Source organism: Callorhinus ursinus, unplaced genomic scaffold (assembly GCF_003265705.2).
Source record: "Callorhinus ursinus isolate GAN/ISIS: 27379988/994484 unplaced genomic scaffold, GSC_fseal_2.0 scaffold46, whole genome shotgun sequence".
Lineage (NCBI taxonomy): Eukaryota > Metazoa > Chordata > Mammalia > Carnivora > Otariidae > Callorhinus > Callorhinus ursinus.
Window position 1 is genome coordinate 7,534,133 of NW_027397108.1, and position 19,373 is coordinate 7,553,505.

Sequence of the window (19,373 nt, forward strand, 5' to 3'; positions counted from 1 at the left end):
CAGGAGAAACAAGAAGGGCCAGCAGAACTGCCTGTTGGATTGAATGCAGGTGAGGTAGACACGCGATGGGGAGTTGAGGTAGAGGTGGCATATATTTGCTCAAAAAGGGCAGCACAATTTAATGGACAAACGCCCATGTCATGTTTTATAGTTCTTATAGTTAAGAAGCCCACTCTATAGATAAGGAAACTGAGGCACAGAGGAGAGGCACAGCCTTCCCCAAAGCCACCTCCCTCCTAAGTGGTGGGTCTTGTTATGGATTCCAGTGCCACCTGGAGCCAAAGCTCCTCACAGTTTCAAGACATCCACTTGGAGGCACATTCACGCATCTACTCTGGGAGCCAGTGGAGTGCAGCAACTTCCCTATGATGATGAGGATACCACCAGCATAGCCTCCATTTCACTATGAAGGAAGTGCTAACATGGTGGGCATTTTACAGATCCGTAAATTAAGGTTCGGAAAATGTAAGACGCCTGCCCCGGGTCCCATGGTTAGCAAGTGCAGGAGCCCATTCTGCAAAGGAAAATAAAGGGCTTAGAGATCATCCAAGACCCACACGGATCCCAAAGGCAGTGGCGCCCTCAAGCTCTCCTCCCCATCCTGGGATGCACTCCCAGGGCCCTCCCTGGGGGTGAGATCTTAGCCTTCTTCAATTACAGACAAGGAACCGAGGCTCAAAGGGGCCACGTGGCTCGTCCGGAGCCGCACAGCATTGCTAGGAGTGTGACTCAGCTCCGGTCCGCGGTGCTCCCAGGGCCTTAGGACTGACCGCCCTCCGCTTCCCACCCCCCCACCGCCCCCCCCCCGAACCACCGGGCGCTCATTACAGTCCAGCTCCCCGGCCATCTCCAGACCCAGTGACACAGGGTAAGGCGACGTCCGGGAATCCGCATTTTCAAGAAGTGTTCGCTCGCCCACCTCCACCCCATCCCTCGCTCCAGGTGATTCTTAGGATCTGGCAAGATTGGGAAACAGCCGGAGGTCTCGGACGCGGGCGCCAAGCCCACGGCTAGCTCCCGGGGCGGGGCCAGGTGCGCCGGGTGAGGCCGGGCGCGCCGCTCCGCCCCGAGGGCGGGGCCCCACCTGCGGCGGGCAGGTAGGCGGCTACCTGGTAACCTAGGCCTGGCCTTGGAGGTTTGGGCGCGCGCAGCCAGTCCCGGCCACGCCAGGGACCGAGGGACGCGGGCAGGGGCGGCCGCCGGCGGACGGGAGGCTGCGCGAGGGGGCTCCGCCTGGTCATCATGGTCGAAAGACGCTTTTCTCAGTTCCTGCAGAAACTCGCCTTCTCGGGCGCGGGCCACCTGTACGAGCCCCTGGAGAGGAGCGAGTTGGAAATCTTGGTGAGTCTGGGCGACCGGGCGCGGGCCGTGCGACTTGACTCTCCGCCCCACCGCAGCCCGCCCTCCCCCGGGACCCCGTCCGCGTGCTGCGGGCTGCGCTCCAGCAACTCGCCCCTCTGCCCCTGGCTCTGGAAAGAAACCGACTTCGGAGCAACGCCAGCTCTCATTTCTGCCCTGAGCCGGGCTCGCGCCATTTAACTCTCTAACGACAGCCCATTTTGTGGATTTGATACTGAGGCAGAGAGGTTACACGTGTCCCTTAAGACGCACCCAGCTAGCAAACGACCCAGCTAGGAACTTCACCTGGGTTTCTCTGACTCCAGACAATTTAAATTCCTAGTTCTCCGCACTAGGGCTGCTATATGGATTTTTTTTTTTTAAGTTACTTGAATTGGAAAAAAAAAATCAAAGTGATGAAAAAAAAAAGCCAAAACACCTGGGGAAAATGTTCTGGCAGTAATAGTAGTAATAATGGTGGAAATCGGGTAAAGAGCAGCCAGGCCTCCCAGCTTTGCTTCCTACATCTCCAACGCAGTTTTGAAAAGCACTCAGGTTTGTGTGTTGATTTTGAAACCTTCACGGGACCCTCTAGGATAAATCAACAGGATTATCAGGCTGGGGCGTGGGAGGGTTGGGGAGAGGAGGGGTTTCCCAGCGGCTGAACTGACACAGCTGTCCAAAAAAAGCCCTTCCACTTGGTGAAGCCAGGGTCAGTGGATGACCCGGCCCCTTTCTCCATAGCTTTGTGAGTATAAGCTTTGCATCTTGCAGGATATGAGAGCAGAGAGCACTGAATTCCTGCAGAAGCATCTCGGGGGCATTTCACTCTTTTTCTTTTCAGCCTAATCAGTCATTCAAAAATAAAATTCCTGAAATAGTGCCTTGGGTGTGCTCAGGAGAATACAGCTTTTGCCATGGCGGTCTGACTGGGGAAGGGAAACCTCTCATTACATTTACTTTTTTTTTTTTTTACATTTACTTTTTAATGGAAAAGATCAGATGGGAAAAAAAGAAACTTGATTTAAACTATTTAATTTTCCTCCCAAAGAATGACAACAGTCAAAACGGTTTGGTGGTATGATTCCTAAATATTTGTGCATTAGAAAAATAGTATTTTATACATGAAGGTTAGCATGAGAATTCCGGCTCCCGGGTGGTAGGTCCACAGGGCTGTGTAACTAGCAGTTCTCACATCATCTCTCTGTTTCTGAAGTGACGTGTGGGTTCAACATGGATTGAAGGTAGAGTTTGATTATTTTGCTGAAATCGATTTCTCTACCCACGTGTCACGCCCTGGGTTCTGCTAAATGAGTTTGAAGTCAGTTTGCCAATACTGTTGCCTTTTCTTCGTTACTTTTTCTATTTTTTTCTATCTTTTGGTTTTTGCATCATGCTGGGTATTTTCCAAACACTGCTGGTGTGTAGTTGGTTATGATTAGATTTAACAGGATGGCCAGGTGTCCCAGGTGTCCAGCTGTGCCAGGTATGAGGATGATGTAACATGACTAGAGATGCTGGGGTGAATTTGACCTCTGCACCAAAGTGGACTTCATTTCTCCAGATCTTTTGCGAGGGGTCCTCGAGAGTATGGCAGGTCTTCAGCCTGAGGGGTCTCACCCATCTGGTCGTGGACCTGGATGTTCTCTGTAGCACCCTGAAGGGTGGGTGATAGGTGACATGGCAGCGGGGAGTGGAGGGGAGACTGGTGACCCAGGTGGCCGGTAGCAAAGGCTGGGTGAGAAACAAATGTCCTATCTCTGAAGGCTCCTGGTACAAACCCAGGAGATTGCACTGAAAGGAGCTGGGGGTGTGATGGGGTGGGGAGGCGACCTGTTTCCCACCAGCTCAGCTCAGAGCCTGAATCTTCTTTGCTCTCAAACTTACTTCCCCCCATTTCAACCCTTTTTTGCCAAGAAAAATGGAAAAAGAAGCCAAGTGTGATCACAGTGATCATTTCTACAAGAGTTGTAACTCTCTCTTATGAGCACTTGTTGTATGCAGTGTTCTGGGCAGCCTCTGAACCCCCCGCCACTTTGCCCAGCCACCTCACTTATAATACTAATTATTACTGAGAACTTGCTGTGTCTTCTTTTGGGTCTCTCTGTGCCGAGGTCACTTTTATTACTATAATCATATGATAGATGAGGACATGGAGGCTCACAGGTGGGGCCAGGCGCTAAGGATACAGCTGTGTACAAAACTAAGTTCGTGGGGGAGGCCCACAGATGACAGAGAAACCAAGAGATGTTTAATTGGAAATCCAGGGTCTGGGGTATGATGGGGAACAAGAAAGCAGAGTGGCCAGGCAGGGGACATGTGGTCGAGACAGGGGCCAAGGAGGACCCAGTTAGCAGCATCAGAGGCTGAATCTGAGCTTAGTGCTCACGGCTCTGAAGATCTCCATTCTTGCCTTGTCACGACAAGGAAGGGGTTTGAGAGATCCTCTTCATTCAGCTACTGGAAAAAAAACCTTCTCTGTGTTAACCTGAATGGTGGGTGAGGAGAATGTTGGACCAGAAATTCCTGCTTCCCAATGACTCGGTGCCAACTCCAGGGAAGTTATCTTGGACCGTCAGGGCTCCCATCTCTTAACCAAGTCTGGCTGGGCTCCACCCTGTGCTGCCTTCCTGGTTGGTGAACTGATTCATCCTCCTAAGGCTCTCCAGGGTGAAGATGGGGTTCCAGCAGACTGACGTAGTGGTCACCCATTCATTCCGCCCAGATTCACGGAGCATCTACTGTGTGTCGGGCCAGTGCTGCACGCCAGGGATGGGGCATAGAAGAAGCACACGCTCCCTGCTCTCCTGGTGGCGGAGATGGGGACCAAACTTCAGAGCACTGTTTAATGGTAGATGTGTAACAGCTGGGAGGGTGAGGGGTATTTAAGATTCCTAAGAGTGGCAAGGATCTGGAGGAGCGCGCTGGGAGAGGGACAGAGGTCATGGCGGTTCTGGGCCAAGGGGGTGAGGGGCAGGGGTGGGTGTGAGGATGAGGAGGTTGCAGAGGTGAACCATGAAAAGCCTCTGGGCCATCATGAAGAATTTGGGCTTTATCCCTAGAGCAACAGGGAACTATTGGAGGGTTTAAACAGGTCATGATAGTCATTTCACTCACTCACAGATGCGCCAAACATTAGGAATGCAATCAACAAAACAGACACAATCCGATTTGCGTTTTGAAGAGATCACACCTGGGTTACAGGAGAATCAGGCACAGGAGGGCCTTATGAGACACACACACACAAACAAATCCTTAGTGTTTCTCAAAATATAGCAAGATAGGACTTCTTCTTGAAGTAATGTACTGCAGCCTTCCAGTGTTGTCTTTTTTTTTTTTTTTTAAAGTTTTACTTATTTGACAGAGAGAGACACAACGAGAGAGGGAACACAAGCAGGGGGAGTGGGAGAGGGAGAAGCAGGCTTCCCACTGAGCAAGGAGCCCGATGCGGGGCTCGATCCCAGGACCCTGGGATCACGACCCGAGCCGAAGGCAGACGCTCAACAAATGAGCCACCCAGGCACCCCCAGTGTTGTCTTAAATTATTTGTATCAAAAAGTGACTTAAAGAAGTATAAACATAAAACTTGCAATAAATGTAGCTGTGTGTGTATAACACAACTCAAAAAATCAAACTAAGTTTATAATAAAATCACAAAGTACAAATGTAGCAACTAAATTTTGACATGACTAGTAATTTTTTTCAAACTCAGCCACTGATGTTGAATGGTTGTATTGGTTATCTATTGCTGTGTAGCAAATTACTCCAAAATGCAGTGGTTTCAAACAACAAACGATCATCATCTCTCAGTTTCTGTTGGTCAGAAATCTGGGTGCATCTCAGCTGGGTGCTCATGGATCTGGTCTCTCATGAGGTTGTTGTCTAGCTGTTGCCTGGGGCTGTGGTCTCATCTGAAGGCTCACGGTGTGGAAGGGGGAAGGATTCACTTCCAAAGTCATTCTTGTGGTTGTTTGCAGGCCTTGGACCCTTACTGTATGGGCCCGTTTACAGAGCTGCCTCATGGCTCAGCAGCTGGCTTCCCCGAGAGTGAATGATCCAAGAGAGATTGAGGAAGCATCCATAAAAGCCTAGAAGCCACAGGCTTTTTATAACCCAGTGTTGGAAGTGATATCTTATCACTTCTGCCATGCTCTATTCATTATAAGTGAGTCTAGGGACTCCTGACTGGTTCAGTCGATAGAACATCCAACTCTTGATTTTGGGGTCATGAGTTTGAGCCCCACATTGGGTGTAGAGATTACTTAAGTAAAAAAGAAGAAGTGAGTCTAGGTCTAGCCCATGCTCGGGGCAGGGTAGGGGTTTGGATTATACAAGTGCCTGAAGATCAAGAGGCAGGGATGGTTGAGGGTGAAGGCTGCCGGTGGTTGAAAGGAATAGTTTCTTACCTGAGATCTGTCACAGAAAAAGCAGAACCACGCCAGGTGCTTCGTCTGCTCAATAGTTATCTTTTTCTTACTGTTTTCATTGCTCTTGAATTCTAATCTTTATTTAGGCTCCTTTTGAATTTTGATTTTGATAATGCTTATGCTGAGAATGTCTAATTACATGTATGTGTACAAAATGCCATTTAAATATGTCCAGAGTTTGCTAGTTTAGGATAACCAGCCTCTTACTTAAGCACAGGGCACAGCAAGCGACCTGTGAATGTCAGTTTTCAAGGTTGTCACTTGGTAACTCTAGAACTGGCTCGTGACCTTGAAGGTAAGGTGAGTGTCGGGTATTGTGGGAAAAATATTCTTCCCTTGGTATTGATTACCACACTTGGTGCTCATCAGCTATGGCAAGTAGCTACGTTTGCAGACTGGATTCATGTCAAATCCCACTTGCAATGTGACTACACTACTTAGTGGTTCGATACTGTCAAGTTGACTTGTCAGTACTGTGTGTTGTGTGATGGTTCCATTCTCCTGCCAGTTCCATTCTCTCTGAGCCGCGGAGAACCTTTCATCCCTGCAGGATGTCCTGTGATTGTTGTCACAGATGCACACATAACAGTGCTATGTGATAAATTGGCCCCCAGAAGGTCTATATTAATTAGGGTAATCGTTGAGACACATAGTCAAAGTTCAGAAGTTCTTAGAAAACTGTGGGCTCTTGAGAATATGTCCAAAGCTGCCATCTTAGAAATCCTGCCCCAAATCCCAGTGTCATGAGCCTTGTTCTTAAGGGCGGCAGATCCTAACACCCCAGAGCTCCTCTGGGGAAGGAACTAGAAGGCTCGTGGATGGCTGTCTTCTCTCTCTGTCTTCACGTGGTCTTCTCTCCGTGTGTATGCGTCCAAATGTTCCTTTCCTACTAGGATGCCAGTCATAATGGGTTAAGGCCCATCCTAATGATTTCATTTTTACTTAATCACCTCTTTGAAGGGCTTACCTCCAAACACAGTCACAGTCTAAGGTACTAAGGGTTAGGACTTCAACCTATGAATTTTGGAGAGATACAGTTCAGCCCACAGCACTATCGATGTTCCTTATAGAATCCTGAAGGGTATTGGTGAGGAGGGGCTGTGGGCCGTAATGGGGAAATATATAATCTTCTATAGGGGTTACAGATGCTCTTGAAATTGTGTTATCAACTTCACCCATCTGGCCTAAGTCCCTAGGTAGGATATGGATGGACTGTGTTCTTGAAGCTCCACCATCTTCCCACTCTTCTTCCCATTGGTAGGGAACAGAGCCCAGCAAAACACATGTTTGCCCAACTTGAAACTCGAGTACACAATGGGGAAGAATTGCTCAGGATTCATGATTCCAGAGTTGCTGGGGAAAGGAAGACTTGAATCATCTGGAACAAAAGCAGGCACTACATATAATCATTCTTTATATTTCAAACCATTGAAACCAAACCACCATGTTAATTAGATCTGGTTATTTCACAGCTGACCCCAGGATTATACCACGTACTCCTCAGGAACCTCTTTTCTTTGCGGAAGGCTGAGCTTGGGGGTCCTTGTGGGTAGGCGGAAAGAATATTGACCCGGGAGACCATTCCCAACCAGGAGATCTTGGTTAGGGCTTCGACCGGGACCAGAAGCCCAGAGTTCCAGCCTGGAGTCCATTATTTATGGCAATGCAAATTAAGCATATTTCAAGTGTCCTTGCCTGATGAAAGTGGAGACATTTGTTGTAAGAATCTGTGAAAATGTTGGATTCCCTTTCTGACTTCTAGGTTCCTCACCAGTGCCTTTCACTGGCTTTCTGTGAAGCCAGTTAGATTATGTAATGTATGCAAATGCTCGACACACTTCTTGGCTCAGGAATATGCCTTCCTTCGGTGAATGTAGCGATTAAAAAAGAATAAATGAGCATTGTTTAAAACTCTTTGCATATGCCTCATCCAAAAAGTGATCATTTTTATTAAAACTCTTGGTACAACGCTTAGTTCAAAAAGTGACAGCAATTTTTGTTAAGAATCTGTCACTGTCTTGGGGCACCTGGTGGCTCAGTTGGTTGAGCAACTGCCGTCAGTTCTAGTTGTGATCCCAGGGTCCTGGAATCAAGCCCTGCATCGGGCTTCCTGTTCAGCAGGGAGTCTGCTTCTCCCCCCTCCCTGCTCATGCTCTCTCTCTCTCAAAAAAAAAAAAAAAAAAAAAAAAAAAAAATCTGTCACTCTCTTGTTGTCTGACTTGGGTCAAGCGTGTGGCCCTGTGCCCAGAGAAGAGCCCAGTGTTAGGGACAGGACCGGCTCCATCATGTGTGGGGTCCAGTGCAAAAGGAAAATGGGGGGGAAATGACCAAGAATTTCAAGAGGACAACAGCAGGGCATTCCATGAAGCACACACCCTTCCGAGTACACCCATGGGGCTGGCCCTGCTGGGGGTCCCTGGGCATGAAGTCAGTAGTCAGACATGCTAACAAGTTCTTACTGTTTGGTTTCCCCCTTTTCAGCCCCCGCACAGACTATACTTCTGGCTCTCCCCGACTTTTGTCCATTCTTTCTGTAAATCAGCTGTTCTCCAGATGCGGTCTGGTACCCGCAATCTGAGTCTTAACAAGCCCTTGGGTGGGTCTGATGCTTGAGTTTGAAAACCACTGCTCAACACAGTTAGCTTCTCCATTCCTTGGACAGGCATCCTCCTGTTTGCCAGACCATTTTGGAGGCGCTGGAGACAAAATAGTGAGCAAAACACCTTACCGAGTGGAGCTTGCAGTCTGGCGGGATAGACACATCGTTCTCAAATAATTTTAGTAGTAGGTATAGAATTACAAACTGAGATAAGCCCCATGAAGGAAAGCACATGTAAGACAGGGGCTGGCCACAGCCTGTGCACGGGGGAGTGGTGGGGACTTTACTGCTGCAGTCTGGGTGCAACCCGCGGAGACTTCTTGTGGCAGGGCTTTGGAGGGTGGAGACTTGCATTCAAGCTACCACAGGTTTCCTCAAGGCCAGCTGGCCTCGCTCCTCTGATCTGGGAGGTACCTGACGCCCGGGGGCATTCTGCAGAGCTCTCATTCTCCAGTTTCAGGAACCCCCTGCCTGCAGCTGTCCCTCTCTCTGTCCCTCCCTCCCGCGCATTCCAGCATTGAAATGTGACTGGTAGTTTTGCCTTCCTTGATCACTGAAATACGCTAATAGTAGTTGCTATTCTTTGACTATCTTTTATGAACCGGGAACTATACATGTTTTTCTTTCCTTCCCTCCCTCTTTTTCCTTTCTAAACTTTTTTTCCCATAAGCCACAATAAAAATGTGCACAATAGAAGATGCCTCCTCCACCAGGCACTTGTTTGCTCCCACTTTCCTCCTCCTCGGTGGGGGGTGGAGGGAGGTACTGTTGGATCTAATCAGATGACTGCCTGCTTGGGCGTTGGAGGCCCCATTTGCTATGCAGTTCCTGAGAGGCTGGGAAGGAGCACTGACACCTGGCCACTGACACCCGTAGCCCAGGCTACCTGCGTGCAAATTCTATTCTGCCACTTGCCAGGGGTGAGCCCCAGAGCAAATTCCTTAGTTTTCTGTACAGCAGTATTCACTGCAGTGATCCAGATCCGTTGTGGAAGGGAATGATTCAGTATGCGGAAAGCATTTAGGGCAGCCCCCATCTCAGTAATTATTATTTACATACAATTACGTAGCGTCTCTTTAAAAAAACAAACAAACCATAAAATCATCCTGTGCACACCATCTGCAACCCTTCCAGCCTTTCCATGCCCCTGCAGTATATACAGATGGAGAACATTCTTCAATGGGCTACATAAGTGTTTCTATGTAACCCACCCCCTGCTGATGGGCATTTAGATGGTTTCCTTTTTTTTAATGTTTAGAAGAATGTTCCAGGGAACATCTATGGGTGCACCACGTTATTTTGAATCCTTACAAAAAGCCCTGCAGAAATCTGAGGTTTGGGGAGTGCCACAGCTTGCCCGGGGTCACGCAGCTGTCCCGGGAATTGGGACCTGGGTCAGCCGGCATGTACTGGATGCTGGAGTTCTCCCAACTCCTCCTGGTCAGCTTTGTCTTCCATAAAGTTACTGACCTCCCCCATGATAGTATTTCACGGAGAGTCCTGTGAAGGCTGTGTCAGTACCCTGTTTCTCATACCTTTTCACTCTGGTTCTAGCATCTGTGGATGGTCCCCGCGGGGATCAATTACTTGCTGATCTTCTAGTTCCTTCGCTCGCTCCTTTCTTCCTTGGTGTGCTGGGAGGAGGGAGAGCTGCCCCTCTGCATGCTCACTCACTCATTCATTCATTCATTCATTCATTCGTTCATTCATTCATTCATCTTATCATGAACTCACGAGTTCCTGTTTTAAGAAGTGTGCCAACATTCGTTAACACCGTTTCTATTTTGATGTCCCAGATCTGGTGAATGGGAGCTTCTGCAGGGTGCCCGCTCTGCCCTCTGGATGTTCTTTCCATTGCTCTCTGAGCACGTCCCTGTTTCCTGGCATCACAAGAAAGTCCGGGCTCATTGGATAGTTTCCCTGCCAGACCCCAGAAGCAGCCATTTCTCCCCGGATTCTTGGCTTTTTTTGGTAGAAGAGTGGTCGTTACAAATCAAGCTCTGATGTCAGGTGTCCTCACGCTCCTGCGGTGTTGGGGCGGCTGGGCTCTCCCAGGGGGTGCGGTGTGTGTGTGTGTGTGTGTGTGTGTACACTGTGAAATCCGCATTTATAGCTCTGTGTGTGTACTATAAATACATATATGTGCATTGATTCCATCCAATCCAGTGGATACCGCCAGCTTGGTGCCGCTCTTTCTAGATTCGTCACTCCCTTCCCCAGTGAGAGTGGCGGCATGTTTACTTATCGCACAATTGCCCTGCATGTACCCCTTCTCCTCCCCTTCCTGGTGGCCCCCGGTCACATTGGCCACCACCTTGCTCGGGCGTCTCCTCATCGGGTCCCTGATCACCCTGGCCATCCCCGCAAAAGATGCGTGCGCCGTGTGTCTCGTGGGGTCACAATGCCATCCCACACACGCAGATCGCAAACACTGCCTAGGTAGAATTTCAGGGGCTGGAAAATGCATCTGGCACCCACGTCGACCTGAGGCTGGGATTTAAGAACCCTGCCTCCGCAGTCCAGGGTGTGGGGTCTGATGATTCCCATCTTACAGAGGAGAAGACCGCCTCAGAGAAGTCGAGGGCCTGGCAGGGGGGCTGCACAGCTGATAGCTGGGGGAAGTAGAAGAGAGCCCAGATCAGTGAGTCGTGGGCCAAGCAGCCCTCCCTCTGCCCAGTCTGCTCATTCAGGGTTGTTTCCCCGTAACATTGAGGAGTCCTGGGCGGGCCCCTTGGGTTACCTGCCTCAGTCCTCCCCGATGTGAGAGTCCCCATGTGAGCCTCCCTTTGCTCTGTGCATCCCAGGGGGCTTGTCCTCTCCGCCTGCCCGAGCCCCTGCGTGGTCTTAGATTCTCGAGCACTCCTTCCACTAGGAAGCCCCCTCTCCTCCTGCACAGGCTCTGCCCCCCAGGCTTGGTCTGTACTGCCTTTCCTCCTTTGAATCAGCATTTCAGGCTGGTGACTCAAGATTCAAGAAGGTGCAAAAGGGAGTACCTTAGGAGTCTCTGGCCACCTCTGTCTTCCAGCCACCCCCTTCCCAGACCCAAAGGCGACCCACCCTGGTTTCCTTTCCCTTTTCATTATCTGTAGGCTAACTTAGTACTCACAGTATCATGCACCTTTGCCCCTTCTCTTGTTAATGGGACCACTGCTTGGAAAAACCGCCTGGCAGTGTCCAGCATCACTCCAGTCTCATGTGCTGATGACCCAGCATCCCACCCGGGAGAAATGAGGGCTTGTACCTGCTTACACAGACCTGCACATGACTGTTGGTGGAAGTGTTACGTGTAATAGGCCAAACCAGACACAACCGAGACGCCCAACCACATGCAAATAGTTGAGTGAATTCTGGCATATCGGATCAGTGGAATTCTGGAAATATGACAGAGCAGCAAGAGAGGATGGATTACAGTTTTTCATCCCTGTCGTTCATAGAGCAACACAGGTGCATCTCGCTGCGGTAACACTGGGTAAGAGGAGGTAGACACAAGAGGACATATGTATGATTTATATTCATTTCTGTGGTGTTCCAAAACAGAGTAAGTCCACGTGGCTAGAAATCCAAATGTGGCTCATCTTCCAAGGGGCCACTGACGGAGAGTGGGCATGGGCAGCCTTCCGGGTGCCAGAGAGGTTCTCCCCTGCATCAGCGTGGGGGGGTCCCTCAGGGGTGCACGTATGCCAGAAGGCATCCAGGTGTACACTTAATATTTGTGCACACAACCATATGTAGGTCATACTCCAACATATGTTTAATATTTTCCATACAGGTAAATAAAAAGCTTTCACCATCTGATTTTAATGGCAGCACAGTGTTTCATGGACACGGGGGTTTCCAAAACTTGGCTGTTGTGAACAGAATTGCCGTGGATGACTTTGAACAGGTACTGCGCTGCAGTTAATAAGTCGGAAAAAGAGATTGCTGGAACTGGGCAGTTTTAGAGCCCGAGACTGCCTGATTCCTTTCTGAAAGCTCTGTCCCCTGGCACCGGGTGCCAGACTTGCACCTCCCCCAGGAGACAGGTGACGCCCTCGGGCCGTTTTCAGCCGCACTCTGGTTTTCGGTGAGTTGGAGTCTCTTTTTACATGTCGAAGTTATTGCCTCCTTTCTGGGAACTCTTAGTTAATATCCTGCGTCCCTTTTGTAAAAACATGAGCTGGTGGTCTTTTGCTCCTTCATGAGTCAGAGCTCTTGGTTTGTGCGCAGAATTATTCATCGTCAGTGTTAGGAACCACAGGTACTTTCCTCAGCGTGGTGTTTGTCTTCGGACCTTGCAGAAGACAGTCCCCTTCTGCCTTTGTCTTGTGCTCAGAAAGTCCTTTCCGTGCTGAGATTTAAAACAAAACAAAACAAAAAACATAGTCCGTGATTTCTTCTCGTACTTTTAGGGTTTCTCCTAATTGTTCCTAATTGTCCTGGTTATTCTTTGGAACCAACTTGCCTGTGTTATTCCTCGATTTAGGGCAAGGACCATGTCTGCTTTCCTGAGGTACCAGGCCTGGGTTCCTGCACACCTTGAGCGGTTGGGGAGTGGATGAGGGGACCAACAAGGGCTTGAGGAGGGGACGCTCAGCAGAGAACTCGGGCTGGATGCACGGGCCACGGTGCGGGGCATTTTCTCGGCTTCCAAGGGGAAGCCCGTCGAGTTGGGAGCACTCGTTCCGTAACGTGTGACCAGACCTCCAGCTGCTGCCCCCTTGGCCGTCCGCCCAGGCTCCTGTCCTTGGCAACCCTCCCTCCCGTCGTGGCTCCCGGCGCCTGGGGGTATGGAGACCTTCCAGGCGGCTCCGCTGTGTGCCCCTTCTTCCCTCCCCGCCTCCCTCCCTCCCTCCCACAGACATTTTTGAGCACCTTTTGTTTGCAGCACTTTGCGGGGCACTTGGGTGTACGCCGATCTGAGCAGCCGCTCCCCCGTGTGGCTGTGGGTCCAGTGCTGGAGGCGGGCAGGTGGATCTGCGGTGTGCAGGCTGTAGGGAGGACGGGGAGTCTGGGAGCTCAGAGCCTGGGTTCCTTGTGGGGCCCATGGTGGCTGGTGTGTCAGTGCCTTTGGGCTGCTTTAACAAATGACCACAAACAACACAAGTGGCTTAAAACAACACAAGTTCAGGGCGCCTGGGTGGCTCAGTTGGTTGAGCGACTGCCTTCGGCTCAGGTCGTGATCCTGGAGTCCCGGGATCGAGTCCCGCATCGGGCTCTCTGGTCTGCTTCTCCCTCTGACCCTCCCCCCCTCTCATGTGCTCTCTCTCTCTCTCATTCTCTCTCTCTCAAATAAATAAATAAAATCTTTAAACACACACACACACACACACACACACACACAAGTTCATTGTCTCACAGTCCTGGAGGTCTGAAGTCCCACACGGGTCTCACTGGGGTAAAATCGAGGTGTGGGCAGGGCTGCAATCCTTCTGCAGGGGTTCCGGGAGGAATCTGTTCCCTTGCCTTTTTCCAGCTTCTGAGGGTGGCGCACATCCCTTGCCTCGTGGCCCTTCCTCCACCTTCAGTGCTGGGAATCCTGTTCCCTCCCTCCCCACCCCCTGCTTCTGTCCTCACACCTCCTTTCTACCCCCTGCGTCCCTCTGACAAGGACCCCGTGAGCACCTGGGGCCCGTCCGGATCATTCAGGATCACCTCCCCAGCTGAAGATCTCCTTCAGGACACCTGCAAAGTCCCATTTTCTATGTGAGGGCACATGGTCACAGGCTCCAGGGATCAGGACAGGGACATCTCTTGGGGGCATCATTCAGGCTCAGCTTCTCCCCTGCTCCCACCAGCCTCTACCCCTACTCCCCTTGGGGGTTCCAGAAAGTCGTGTTTCTCTATGTGCTTTCTCCCTTCTGCCCTTTGCTCAGCACAACTCCTGCCAAGATGTTTTCTCGTCTTTTATGGCACAGTGACAAAGTGCTGGTCTGGGAGGCGGCCAGTTTAGCCATCTCCGCATCTGTGGGATGGGGATTAAAAGTGCACCCACCTTGGGGCGCCTGGGTGGCTCAGTCGTTAAGCATCTGCCTTCGGCTCAGGTCATGATCCCAGGGTCCTGGGATCGAGCCCCACATCGGGCTCCCTGCTCGGCGGGAGGCCTGCTTCTCCCTCTCCCACTCCCCCTGCTTGTATTCCCTCTCTCGCTGTGTCTCTCACTGTCAAATAAATACATAAAATCTTTAAAAAAACAAACAAAAAAAGTGCACCCACCTCAAAGGGCTGCAGGGATGATTTAATGAGATTGTGGATGTCAAATGCTGGGTAAGATGTCTGATATCAAAATGTTAGCTGTTATATCTGCTGCATCATTGCATTACATGTTATTGCTGGGGTTGTGATATATTATCCTCATTATGACCTGTTAACTGTTCTCAGCCACCCCTTCCTTGGGCATCTCCTTCTCTTGTCTGCCCAACTTCTAGAAGGATGTGGGGGCACCTGCTGCCTCAGGTCTCGTCCTCACCCCTCCCCCGGGAAGCAGAAGGAACCCTCCCTGCTTGAACTGACTCCGCAGCTCTCCCAGCCCAGCGCTCCCAGTCTGGTGCTTGGTCCATTGGCCCTGGCCTTCTCTCTCTAAGATGGCAGCCCCTTAAGACCAGGACCGTATAGAATTGCTCTTTGAGTGCATCTCCCAGCTAGGCATCCTCAGCTCAGCTCTGGCCGCATATTAGAATCACCAAAAAAAAGGGGGGGGGGGCTTTTAGGACTCCTGCTGGCTGAGTGCCACCCCTTAGTTGGTTGGCCTGGGGATAGGCCACAGTAATGTATTTTTACAAGACCCCAGTGGTTCTGCAACTTTGGAGTGCAGTGCTGTCCCCTGGAGAGCTTCTTAAAGCACAGATTGCAGGATCCATGCCCAGAGTTTCTGATCCATTAGATCCAGGGTAGGGCCTGAGAATCTGCCTTTCTAACATGTTCCAGGTGATGTTGGCCTGAGGACCACTCATTGAGAACCACCAGGCTAATGCATAACCGGGTAATTCACAGACATGTGCCTTAGGAGAGACCGTTGCACAAGTCTGGGAAAGAAGGAAGAATTTGCATTGAGTTGGGTCATTTGCCCCTCCTCTCAAATGTTACCTCCTTAATGACCCTGGCTGCCTGATTGTTCTTGGGTTGCTGTGACCCTTACATTGTTCCTCCCCAAGTGCCTTGATTCCAATGACTGCCTCCACCCACATTATGAAATTCTTTTTTTTTTTTTAAAGATTTTATTTATTTATTTGAGAGAGAGAGAATGAGAGATAGAGAGCACGAGAGGGAAGAGGGTCAGAGGGAGAAGCAGACTCCCCGCCGAGCGGGGAGCCTGATGTGGGACTCGATCCCGGGACTCCAGGATCACGACCTGAGCCGAGGGCAGTCGCTTAACCAACGGAGCCACCCAGGCGCCCCACATTATGAAATTCTTGAAGAGTCAGGGCTGTGTGGCTCCCTGGGCCCTTGACTTCCTCTCTGGCTCCCTCCCTCCCTCTGAAACCTGTCAGAACCTCACTCTGTCACTACTTCAGGGCACTTGGGGTTCCCCAAATGGACCATTTGCTCTGCTTGGCACCTTCCCGCCTTTTCTTCCAGAGCCCGGCTGGCCCCCTCTTCCCTCCTAGGGAACTCACTCCTCTACCTTCTTCAAGGCCTGAGCCCTACCCCCACTCTGAATCGCGCCCCTGCATGTCTCCTTTCTAGAATGAGGTGTCCCCATCACAACACTGCCACCTGGGGCATGAGTGTCTCTTGGCTTGTTCCTTCCCAGTGTCACCAGATTTGCACAGACACCCAGTTGCATTTGCATTTCTGATAAAGAGTGAGTAATGTTTTAGTATATGTGTGTCCTGTGCAATATTTGGCAAGCTCCCCTTCTTTCTGTTCACTTATGCTTCCCAGGGGCCAGACCCTGCACTTGGGGCTCCGTGTCCAGTTTTCTGTTAGCCCCCGGAACCTTATGAGTCTCTGCTATTGAAACCCTCTCTTTCCAGAGGGAGAAATGGAGGCACAGGGGAGGTTTTGGACAAATATCTTAAAGAAATCAATGTCTAAGCCCTTTAAACAGGGAAGCAATCACTGGGGTCTAACTCAGTAAGTGTTTGCAATGAACTCAATCCCCTGAGCCGGACGGGAAGGCAGAGAAAGCCTGGCTTCTGGCTCAGCGTAGGCTCGTTGCCCTGCAAGGTGCCACGTGAGCACCTGCCCCGCAGTGAGCTCCCAGCTCACTCTGTCAGCCAACTCATCTTTCAGCAAATGTCATATTTGCCCTTGGTGGCTCCTCTGGAAGCCCCCCCTAGGTTAAACGTCAGCTCTGAGCCATCTTTGCTTAGTAAAAACACCCTAAGAACACTCTAAGTCCTTAAGTTCCAGACCATTTCCTTAGGGGTTGGGAAAGCCCCACATCATCACCAGCCCTGGCAGGCCCGCGTGGGTCTGTTTGCCATGGGCAAACAACACTTTGGATATCACCCAGGGGGCACAGAAGATCACATATTGTATGATTCAATTTATATGAAATACGCAGAATAGGTAAATCCCTCGAGACAGAGAGAAGGTCGGTGGCAGCAGCGAGGGGCTGGGGGAGGTGAGGGGGGGGTGACCAATCGATCGTGCACCCCAGCTCTCCTTTTGGGGGAATGAAAATGTCTTGGAACTTAGATGGACGGGGTGGCTGCCTAACATTGGAACTATACTAAATGCCACAGAATTGTTCCCTTTAAGATGGTTAATTTTTTTTTCATTTTATTTTATTTTATTTTTTATTTTTTAATTTTTTATTGTTATGTTAATCACCATACATTACATCATTAGTTTTTGATGTAGTGTTCCATGATTCATTGTTTGTGCATAACACCCAGTGCTCCACGCAGAATGTGCCCTCTTTAATGCCCATCACCAGGCTAACCCATCCCCCCACCCAAGATGGTTAATTTTATGTTATGTGAATTTCATCTTAATTAAAAAAGAGAGAATAAAGGAGAAGGGAGAGTTGCCCCCCGCATCAGGCTTGATGGGAAGCGAGGACCAGGGGTGCCCCCAGAGAGAGCGCCTGTCCTCAGTCAGGATGAGCCACTCTAGTGGCAGTGGGCACACGCTGAGATTCTCACCAGATGGACGTAGATGAGTGTGTGTTCTAGAGGGAGTGAGCCAGCCACATGTGAGCATCCCGGGCAGAGGTCCCCCGCACGCAGGTGGGGCTCAGGGGGCATGCGCTCACCCCCGTATCCAAGGGCTCTGCTTTCTGAAACTGACAGCCCCACAGCGAGATAGAGTGAGCCCTGACTGATGGTGTTCTGGTCCACACCATGCCCCAGCAGCCGTGGAACCTGGGAGGGAGCTGGCCAAAGTGGGTTGGGAAGGAGATGGGAGGCCAGAAGGCGAGTGTAGACAACTCCTTCCTAAGCTCCACTATAGTGAATGAGAGAAGTGAGCGCGTACGTCTCCAATGTGTAGCCCAGAAAGGAGGTGGGTCTAGACTGCATCAAGCCCTCCACGTGCCCATGCTTGCTCGATTCTACAAAAGCACTATGAGGGAGGCATCATCATGCCCATTTTGCAGATGAGGGAATTGTGATCAGAGAGGTTGTCACTTGCCCGAGGGGACGTGTTGGCAAGTGGAGCTGGGCTGTGTGACCTGGACAACACTAGGGTGAGGGTAAACTGAGGCTTGTGGTTGAGAGCATGCATCCAGTCATCCATTCAGTGGAGCTGAGGGCGTGCGCCTTTCGAGTGGTGTCCTCTGCTATGACTGAGAAATGCTCATGGCGCACTCCCCACGTCCCAGGCACTGGTTGCCACCCTGCAGAGTGGCCGCACTGTCCACGGATAGTGGCATTTCAGTGATAATCACTTGCTGGCAGTTGTACAGGTGCCATCAGGGAGAGGTCCAGGATGCTGAGAGGGTGGAGCGGGCTCTGATCTGGCTTGGGAAGACATCAAGACAGAGTAATCTTTCCACGTCTAACACGGGGTTTCTCACCCTCTGCATTACTGAGGTTTTGTACCACGTAATTCTTTGCGTGCCCGATGCATGTAGGATGCTTGGCAGCCTGTCTGGCCTCCACTCACTCTGGTCAGCAGCACCCCTGTCCCCCAGTGATGATCTCCAGACATTGCCAGAGTCTCTTGGAGACAAAGCTGCCCCTGGCTGAGAACCCCTGATTGAAAGTAACAGTGTCGTGACCATGAATGTGCCACCAGGACCCCCCGCAGGAGCCCTGGAGCAGCCTGTTCCTGGGGGGCACAGGACTCCTCCAACAGGCAGCATTGTGTTTCATGGGTCTAAGAGTTAGGGTTTTAGCAGGAGGGTGGACATGAGGTGGGGTCTGCTGCAGCCATATGGAAAACCGTGGGTTTTATCCTGACAGAAAGTAGAATCTATCCAATGTTTCAAGCATGGTGCATGTGTGTGGGGGGGGGGGGGGGCAGGGGGACTGGATTTATGATTTTCAGGGTCATTCCGATGCTATATAAAAAATAAATTGGGTGCGGTTATGGCCAGAAAGAAATGGCAAGACCAGGAATGGCCAGCCGGGCAGGACTGAGTCCACGTGTGGTGTGAACAAGAACGGAGTGTCTGATTTGGGGTGATGGAACCAGAGCTTATGAACAGAAAAAAAAAGTTCTGTCTCATTTTGTGATGCACGATACTCTTAAATGCTGACCTAAGGAGAGCTCATGAAAGTTGGGGGCGCCTGTTGAATGTAATCATGTCCGTGCTTTGTGGTCATGGCACAAGTGAGAACAATCCCAGGAAGTGGATGTGGTTGGCATAGCGTTTCTAAGCAACAAGGCATTTGGGAGACCCTACTGGGGCTGGGGGGCCAGCAAGAAGGAAGAGGGGAATTTGCCATCTCTGTTCTAGCTGAAGGAAGAGGTTGGCCACTGACTCCCTCCCCTTCCTCCTTCCCAGTGCCTGACAACCTGCTGGAAAAGGAAAAGATGATTATCATGTCCTGGGGGATTGGAATACTAGGAATCACTTTGCAAAAATACCTAGCATTTTCCTGATTGAGATCTCCTGTGCTATGGTGTCTTCCCATGCCCTT

The 19,373-nt window shown here is 50.7% G+C and overlaps 1 protein-coding gene across 1 annotated transcript in view; it reads left to right on the forward strand.

The window, feature by feature from the left end:
- Window positions 1-1,173: 1,173 nt before the first annotated feature.
- The window catches only part of ATP2C2 (ATPase secretory pathway Ca2+ transporting 2), a 60,244-nt gene continuing 42,044 nt past the window's right edge, over window positions 1,174-19,373 (forward strand). The window contains exon 1 of the mRNA XM_073882342.1: window positions 1,174-1,341. Within this exon, the coding sequence (XP_073738443.1) occupies window positions 1,243-1,341 (99 nt within the window). The 5' untranslated portion in view covers window positions 1,174-1,242. The remainder of the gene's footprint in view (window positions 1,342-19,373) is intronic.